Source organism: Ctenocephalides felis, unplaced genomic scaffold (assembly GCF_003426905.1).
Source record: "Ctenocephalides felis isolate EL2017-DRISC unplaced genomic scaffold, ASM342690v1 CF-g0.4_SCAFFOLD_01492, whole genome shotgun sequence".
Classification (NCBI taxonomy): Eukaryota; Metazoa; Arthropoda; class Insecta; order Siphonaptera; family Pulicidae; genus Ctenocephalides; species Ctenocephalides felis.
In genome coordinates this window covers 56,242,819-56,252,818 of record NW_020537646.1, presented here as the reverse complement: position 1 = coordinate 56,252,818, position 10,000 = coordinate 56,242,819, and the positions used below count along the sequence as shown (strand labels likewise).

The 10,000-nt window shown below is 27.8% G+C and overlaps 1 protein-coding gene across 1 annotated transcript in view; it reads left to right on the top strand.

Annotated features, from left to right (window-relative positions):
* LOC113371423 (calbindin-32) overlaps window positions 1–10,000 on the top strand; it is a 318,213-nt gene that overhangs the window by 178,093 nt on the left and 130,120 nt on the right. Inside the window, exon 9 of the mRNA XM_026612052.1 lies at window positions 4,726–4,737. Coding sequence (XP_026467837.1) covers window positions 4,726–4,737 — 12 coding nt within the window. The remainder of the gene's footprint in view (window positions 1–4,725; window positions 4,738–10,000) is intronic.

The following is a 10,000-nucleotide window of genomic DNA, read 5'->3' as shown; positions in this document are numbered from 1 at the left end:
AATTATATGAAAGGAAATTTCTTGGAAAAACAATAATAATAATAATAGTAATAAAACACTTACAATTTTGTATCCTAATATAGCATATGAAACCATTATTAATCCATGGTATGAGTATGTGCACATTGATAAGATATATATTTTTTAACACAAACATCACAAATGGTAAAACACACTAATAATCATGATAACTTAACAAGTTGTCAAAACTGTGTATTTACTCTTCGGAGTTTAGGATAGAAATGTCACATCTTTCTCAAAGCAGTTTTTAGCATGTGTTGATATTTTTTGGAAAATTTAAAAGGCGATGGGATTTTGTTATTTTTTAAGGAATTTTGACACGCTATTAAGAAACCACGTGTTTGCTTCGTTCAAGGCCGTATTGTAAAAGCGTTTGTTTATCACTCTGTCGTGATGTAATTGTAAAAACAACCCCTCAGCGAATCTTCTTTTAATTGTATTCTCTTCAAAATGTAAAATTTTAGGGTTAAAAAAATCGATATTATGATTTAAATTTTTAATATGCTCAGTTAACATTGTTTTAAATTGCTTGGGATTTTTTGAATTATTTTTGTGTTGATTAAGGCGTTTACTCAGGTTTTGGCTAGTTTCTCCAATATAAAAGAGTTCGCAATTAGAGCAATTAATTTGATATACCAATTTCCTGAGGCGGTCAAAATTGAACTTAGATTTCATTTGTGTAAAAATTGAACTAAGGGTTGCATCACAATTACATACCAACAGAATGCCACACTGTTGAAATAGTTTTTTCCACGAGAAATATAAATCTTTTACGTACGGTAGGCAAATGACACCAGTATATGATTCTAAGTCTAAGCGGTTTTTATGGTCTGTGAGGTCTTTTTGTTTGTTAAAAATGTAACTGCGTCTGTTATTTATGACCGAGTTGATTATGTTCGTAGGATATGAGTTGTTTTTCAGTGTGTTTATAACCAGGTCAATGTTCGTGTCCCAGAAGTTTTTGTCAGATAGTAATATGGCGTGGTCTGTTAAATTTATTATTGTCGCTATTTTCATTTTAAGAGGGTGGTATGAGTGGTAATTTATGTATCGTCCGGAGCTAGCTGGTTTCTGGTACCAGTTAGTAATTAGTCGGTGGTCATTTGTACGTATTAGTCTGATGTCTAGAAAGCTAATCGAATTCATTGTCTCTAATTCTACGGTAAACTGTAGTTTTTTATTAAAATTGTTAAAATTATCAGTAAATATGTTAATGTCTTCTTCCGGAATATAAGTAATGATTGTAGACGGAAAACAAAAAGACCTCACAGACCATAAAAACCGCTTAGACTTAGAATCATATACTGGTGTCATTTGCCTACCGCACGTAAAAGATTTATATTTCTCGTGGAAAAAACTATTTCAACAGTGTGGCATTCTGTTGGTATGTAATTGTGATGCAACCCTTAGTTCAATTTTTACACAAATGAAATCTAAGTTCAATTTTGACCGCCTCAGGAATTTGGTATATCAAATTAATTGCTCTAATTGCGAACTATTTTATATTGGAGAAACTAGCCAAAACCTGAGTAAACGCCTTAATCAACACAAAAATAATTCAAAAAATCCCAAGCAATTTAAAACAATGTTAACTGAGCATATTAAAAATTTAAATCATAATATCGATTTTTTAACCCTAAAATTTTACATTTTGAAGAGAATACAATTAAAAGAAGATTCGCTGAGGGGTTGTTTTTACAATTACATAACGACAGAGTGATAAACAAACGCTTTGACAATATGGCCCTGAACGAAGCGAACACGTGGTTTCTTAATAGCGTATCAAAATTTCTTAAAAAATAACAAAATCCCATCGCCTTTTAAATTTTCCAAAAAATATCAACACATACATGCTAAAAACTGCTTTGAGAAAGATGTGACATTTCTATCCTAAACTCCAAAGAGTAAATACATAGTTTCGACAACTTGTTAAGTTATCATGATTATTAGTGTGTTTTACCATTTGTGATGTTTGTGTTAAAAATATATATCTTATCAATGTGCACATGCTCATACCATGGATTAATAATGGTTTCATATGCTATATTAGGATACAAAATTGTAAGTGTTTTATTACTGTTATTATTATTATTGTTTTTCCATGAAATTTCCTTTCATATAATTTATTTAGTTTCAATTTTTATAGTTAACTTGATTACCACTGAATGATGGCTAAGATGCTAGCCGAAACGTATGGATTTTAAATAAATAAATTAAAAAAAAAAAACTCATACTATTTTTATTGATGTTACGCCCGAATATTAAACTCAAATTAAACATATATATCAACATCAAATTCAAGACTATTCAATATATATATATATATATATATATATATATATATATATATATATGTGTGTGTGTGTGTTTACATATATGTTGTATATTTATATGTGTGCATGTGTTTGCATATATATGTATGTGTACGTGTTTGCATATATACATTTATTGTTTTGCGTACATATATACATATATATGTTATGTTATAATTTTTATATAACTATTTTCGTTTCCATAACTATTATCGTTTTTCTGTTAATATCTATTCTTTTTCTTAATAAATTTCTCTTCATCACATATTTTTTCATTTTTACATTGTCTATCATGGTTTTATTATGTTTCTATATTTTTAATGGTAATGGGCCGAAAATCGAAATTGAAAATTTTTACATTTCTCGACGTTTTGAAGGTTTCTGAACATTTTGGCATACCTCAGAAAAAATGGATGTGTGTGTGTGTGTGTATGTATGGATACAAATTTCCAGTCACGTTTTCGGGCGCACGGATCAACCGATTTGAATGGTTCAAAAAACATTCGATTCCTACCGATAGAGAAAAGAGCTGATTAGTTTTTGGCAAAGACAGGTCCAGCCGTTTTGGGGATACGGATCAAAGAGTGCAGAAAATAAAAATCGACTTTTTGAGAGAACAGAGTTCCGATTTGAATGATCTAAAAAACATTCAATTAGTAATGATTGGGAGAAGTGTTTATTAGTTTTTGGCAAAGGTAGGCCCAGCCATTTCGAAGATACGGAGCTAAATATGTAAGAAATGGCAGTTTTTGAGAGAACTAAGCGTCCGATTTGAATGATTCAAAGAACTTTCTGCTTGTCTTAACAAAATAATTGATTTTGGAAAAAAAATTTTTTGTTTCATTTTTTTTTTTTTTTGTATATCGTAAATAATTCAGATTTTATTTTTAATTTTGACTATAGTTCTAGTATACAAATAGTTTCAACTTTGCAATTCAATTTATATAATACTTATAAATATTAGACAATGTTACAATATTTATAATAATTTAGTTGAAAACATTCAGTATTCCTCGAACATTTCGTTACGGTACGGGAAGTTCCAGCAATTTGCCTTAAGGCACGATGCCACCCACCCCACTAGTTTTCATTTTGATCCACATATTATGTTTAACCGTTGATTATGGATCATGGATTATGGATTATAGTATATTTTTTCTATAGTCCTACTGCGCATGATCGCTGAGAAAATCTTCGTAATATGAAACCACTAAAATTCTCTCTATCCCGTTCTCTCATCCAATGACGATACATTTTTTTAAATTTTCATAACTCGACGTTTTATCAATTTTTTATTTCATATTTATTTTTTTCGTGCAATTTTGTGTGTTTTTGTGTTATTTTTCAAAGTTTATTTGTATGGTGAGTTTCTTTACATTTGTTTATTTTATGTTTGTTTATCATATATACTTCTCGTATACATTGTTTTACGTATTTTTATCTGTTAATTATGTATTTTTTATATTGTTTTAATTTGTAACCCTGAATTATTTAATTGTAGCACTGAAGATGGGTCAAATCAAGACCCGAAACGTATGTTCTCTAAATAAAAACATTTTTCATTAAAACTGTTTTTTAATTACTGGATGGATGCCCAAGAAACAATTTTATTATATTATTTCACCATCTGAAGAAAAACCTCTCGCTTTATATATATATATATATATATATATATATATATATATATATATATATATATATATATATATATATATATATATATATATATATATGATGATAGTGTTGTCGACGTTGATACATATTTGTAATATTTTTGCAGCCCAACCGTCGAATTAAAAAAAGATTAAATAACAAAATTATTTATTTCATTAAACGTTTCGACACTTGATGTGTGTCATGATTCAGTAATCAAACCAGGAAAAATAACAGAAAACATTAATTATGATATAAAATTGATTGCACACTAAATTTGTGTAAAATAATAAAATACTATTATATTAACAAACGAGAAATATGAGGAGCACATATTGGAGGGGAATATGTGCGTTTTTCTTGATGACACACATCAAGTGTCGAAAGGTATAATGGAATAAATAATTTTGTTATTTAATCTTTTTTTAATTCGACGGTTGGGCTACAAAGATATTACATATATATATATATATATATATATATATATATATATATATATATATATATATATATATATATATATATATATATATATATATATATATATATCATTTGCATGAATTTCAGTTTTATTATTAAATATATTATTTATTTTTATTTTTCTTTAAACTAAACCCCGTTTCCAGGAGCATCATTAACTATTCACTTCATTAATTTCTTCAATAATCTATCACTGATTGATCTTTACTTCTATCCTATGTACTGCCTCTATTTACATGATCCTTTTGTTACTTCGAAGGAAGGCATCGAAGTAAGTATTTATTTTTTGCATGTTTTAATAGCCTATGACCAATTATAGACCAATATCTTAAATATTTTGGTATTTCAAAGTTTAATAATATTAATTGCATAAAAAATATTACAAAATCCAATTTTTGTAATTATTTCTATTTCGCTATTTGAGTTAATTGTTATATTCAAATATATCATTTAAAAAAATGCATTTTTTGCATTTTGGTAATCTTGTTACTAACTACATAACTTTATTATATTATTATTTATTAACAATTTTATTTTATTCAAAGTTTTAGATTTTTCAGATATTATTTTTTAACTTCCCGTAGGGTAAGTTATTGTATTGGGCCGAAAATCGGAATTGAAAATTTTTACATTTCTCGACGTTTTGAAGGTTTCTGAACATTTTGGCATACTTCAGAAAAAATGGATGTGTGTGTGTGTGTGTGTGTGTGTGTGTATGTATGTATGGATACAAATTTTCGCCCACGTTTTCGGGCGTACGGATGAACCGATTTGCATGGTTTAAAAAACATTCGATTCCTATTGATAAGGAGAAGAGCTGATTAGTTTTTGGCAAAGGCAGGTCCAGCAGTTACGGAGATAAGGAGTAAAGAGTTCAGAAAATAGAAATCGAGTTTTTGAGAGAACGGAGCATCCGATTTGAATGATCTAAAGAACATTCAATTAGTAATGATTGGGAGAAGGGGTTATTAGTTTTTTGCAAAGGCAGGCCCGGTCATTTCGGAGATACAGAGCTAAATGTACAAAAAATGGCAGTTTTTGAGAGAACTAAGCGTCCGATTCAATTGATTCAAAGAACTTTCTGCTTGTCTTAACAAAATAATTGATTTTGGAAAAAAAAATTTGTACCATTTTTTTTTTTTTTTTTTTTTTTTTTTTTTTTTTTTTTTAATTTTTTGTATATCGAAAATAATTCAGATTTTATTTTTAATTCCGACTATAGTTCTAATATACTTTAAACAAATAATTTCAACTCTGCAATTCAGTTTATATAATTCTTATAAATATAAGACAATGTTACAATATTTATAATAATCTATTTGAAAACATTCAATATTCCTCGAACATTTCGTTACGGTACGGGAAGTTCCAGCAATTTGCCACCCACCCCACTAGTTCAGTTTTGTATTTAAGGGGCACAACTAGTGTGAAATTTCGAAAAAATCGATTTTTGTTTTTTCTCATATTTTGGTAGATTACACCTTTAAAAATAATATATAAAAATTCCAAATCGATATCTCAAATAGTTTTTGAGTTACAGCCATTTAAAAATATATATATATATATATATATATATATATATATATAGTAATATTTTTACGAGTACGAGTACAACGATCATTTTATCTTTAAACGCGTTTTTCTCGAAACAGCATTTTCCGAATTTGCTACAGTGATTACTCTAAAACGAATGATCCGATCACTATCAAATTTTTTTACACGTTCTTTATATTGTTCTCCGTAAATTGAACTATCGATTTTTTGATCGGATCAAAAATCGAATTTTGGCAGCCGAAAAACGACTAAAATTTTGGGTAAAATTCGACTTTTTTTTTAAAACGCCGCCATTTTGTCAATTTTTGATTTATTTTTTTCATCGTAGTTCATTTTATAGACAATATTATCTAGTTTAACGAGAATTTTTTTTTTTTATTTCATCTACGTAGAAGGCCAGAATCACTGCAGCAGTTAAGGGCCGTTGGAGATCGACGATAACTTAAAAAATATTTAATTTTTTTCTTCAAATATTTTACCATGTATTCTTAAAACATGTATAAATATATTCCTAAAATTTTGAAATGATTGATAAAATAGTTTTTTTTAATATAAATTCTCAAAAATCACCTTTTTTTAGGCGGTTACACTAGTTGTTCCCCTTAAGTTTGTGTGTTTTTTTTCTGAATTAAACAGGTAAACTTGCTGAATGATCACACACCTACAGTATCGAAACGTACATAATAATTAGTTGAATTATTTATTGCTTTTCATTTGGACTATTTGGCTACATATTGACATTTCAAAAATGCATATATATATATATATATATATATATATATGTGTGTGTATATATATATATATATATATATATATATTGAATGGTAGAGTCTTGGATTTGTGTATATTTTGTAGAGTTTCGAACAAGAATCCAAAAATAATACAAAATAAAAAACAAGAAAAGTTTTTAAAAAAAACAATTTCTTTATTTAATTATTTGTTTATTGTCGACGTTTCGGAACTAGGTACGTTCCATCTTCAGGACATCTGTCAAGAAACATGATCTTGATGAGATTTTTGCAAACAATATGTTTAGGAAAAGAAAATAGATTTTTCTTAAATAATGAATTAAATTGTAAAAAATATAATAATGTACAGAAATATGATAATATGTTCAAAATAAAAATGATAAAAATAAATGAGTGGATTATCAAAACAGGATATTAAACATAATAGAAAATTTTTTTGAAAGTTATGGAAATTTTTTAAGAAAAGGTTAATGACAAAGTTGAATTACCTGTATGTTTGAATATTTGTTAGTACTTTTTCACTAAACAAGCTTTTTTAACAAAAATGATTTTGTGAGTTAATTTTCCACCGAATAATTAGATTTTGTAAATACAAAATTACTAAAAAATTTGTCTTTTTTAAAATTATTATTTGAAAACACAAATAATATTGTTCTCTGGATGTTGTTCGATTGGTTTTCGAAAATTAACTAAATGAAACTGGTGTGCCCTTTGTAACACGTGTAAACACTTGAACGAGAGATGTGAGATTGTATGTGTGTGTTTTTATATGTCAGGGTGTGAATACTTAAATTGTTGATCTTAAAAGGAAGTCGATATTAATTGTTTGTCAAAAAGTGTAAAAAATTTAAATATGAATCATGTAATAGGTTGTGATCTGATCTAATGTTGACACTGTTAGAAACATTTATGAGGATGAGACAACTCTCCGCGAATAACCTTCTAAAGATGCAATTTTCGTGATATAAAATCTTTGGAGTGAAATTAAATGAATGGGCGTTTTCTATAGAGTGTTGTACTAGGGTACTTTTGGAATTTTTTTGTTTATGGTGGACCACACTTAGTTCATGTTGTCTCATTCTCTTGTGTACATATTGGGAGGTTTGTCCAATATATTGAAAAGCACAGTCATTACAAGAAACAGAATATACTACATTAGTATTGAGATTGGATGGGGTGGGGGATTTAATGTTCGTAAAGAATTGGTTGAAGGAGTGTAAGGATGAGCCTGATACTAAAATGTTTTCTTCTAACAAAATTTGGCAAAATAATAATATAAATCTTCAACGTATGGTATGCTGCAGTAAATAAGATTGGTGTTTTTGATGTTAGTACTGGTATTGGGAGAATTAATTGTGTTTTTAAGAAAGTTCGTCTTTTTTGAATAACTGAATGAATGAGATTTTTGGGTAACCATTTTCATTTAGAGTTATTTTTACTAGGGATAAATTTTGTGGATGGAAAGTTTGGTGAGACAACAAAATAGCATGGTCTGTAAGGGAAATAATAGTGTTTATCTTATAGTTTCTGGGACAGTATGAGGAATAGTGTAAGTATCTACCCGACCATGTCGTTTTTCTATACCAATTTGTTCGAATAAAGTTATTAGTGTTGTAAACGGATACATCCAAGAAATTAAGTCTGTTGTTATTTTGTAGTTCATGTGTGAAAATTATATTATTGTTAAAATTATTGAAGAGATCTAGTACTGTGTTTATATGATTTTTGTTAATGATAAAAAAAGTGTCATCTACATATCTAATATAAAAGTTAATTTGAAATTTTAAAGTTGAGAAAACGGAAATTTCTAGTGTTTGTAAAACTAAGTCGATGATTCCGGGAGATAAGGGACATCCCATAGCTGCGCCTTTAATTTGAGAATAAAAGTTGTCTTGGCAATGGAAATAGGAGTAATTTAAAATAGTGTTGATAATATGAGTGAAGACTGTTTTCGGAAAGTCAGTAAAGTTACAAATTGTGTGCCAACGTTTATCGATTGAGTTTAGGATTAATTCATGTGGGACACATGTAAAAAGGTTGACCACATCTAAGCTTAGAAATAAGTGATTTTCAGGGATGTTGCGGTTATTAATTAAATTCACAAATTGGTACGAATTCTTAACATAATAGGGAGAATTGATTGTAACATTTTTTAGGACATCAGAAATGAGTTTCGAAATATTGTAAAAAGGAGAGCCAATGTAGGAGACAATCGGTCTGAAAGAGCATTCAGGTTTGTGTATTTTTGGAAGACAGTACATCTTAGGGGAGATAGGGGTGTGTATTTTTAGGTTAAAAGCAAAATTCTCAGAAATTAGTTTTTGTTTTTCAGATCATTGATTAATTTAAAAGCTATTCTAGAAAAACGTTGGTGTGGGATCTTCTGTTAAAATATTATATGTTTTGTTCATCTTTAAGTAGGTTAAGGACGGAATTGTTGTAAATTCTTTGTCAAGAATGACTGTGATATTACCCTTATCGGCTGGGCAAACTATAATATTTATTAGATTTAATGAAAGCTTTAGTTTCTAAAATGTCTTTGTGGAGTTTCTTTAAATGAAAGTTTTGAAATTTATTATTACTTTCTTTATATGTTTTACCAGTCTGTCACATAGTTTTGATCTAATGTTATTCTGTTTGTTTGTTTCACATGTTTCTAATGTTGTATTCAATATTACTTAGAATTTTTATGAAATCTGTTTTACTGTATTTCTGAGGAAGTATGCAATTTTGGACCTAATGCTAGAATATATTTAACATTTTCTGGAATGTAAATATCAGTTTTTAACTAACCACTTATCTGTACAAGCTTTAGAGATTTGAAGGGATAGTTGTCATCTCTTTTTGAATTAAAGTTTTAGTTTTTTTAATATGTTTTTCTTAGTAGTATTAAAATGTTTGTTAAATTTATAGTTTTCAAAAGCTAAAAATTGATTTAAGAGGTCTTTGTTCAAAGTATTGGAAAGTGTATTGATTATGTTATCCAGTTGTGATTTCAAGTAATTTATGTAGATAAAAGTATTTTTTATTTCTAGATTCAAACAGGACATTTTCAGGTAATTAATTTGTCGTTCAATTTTATAGATGTTGAAGTGTTGTATAAGAATTGTTGTGTTTAATATTAGAAATAAAATTAGGTATAATCCATTCATTTTTACATCGAATTAGAATATTTTTTTTGTTAAAACATTAGCATATTTAGAGTTAAGTTTTGAATATTTTTTCATAAAC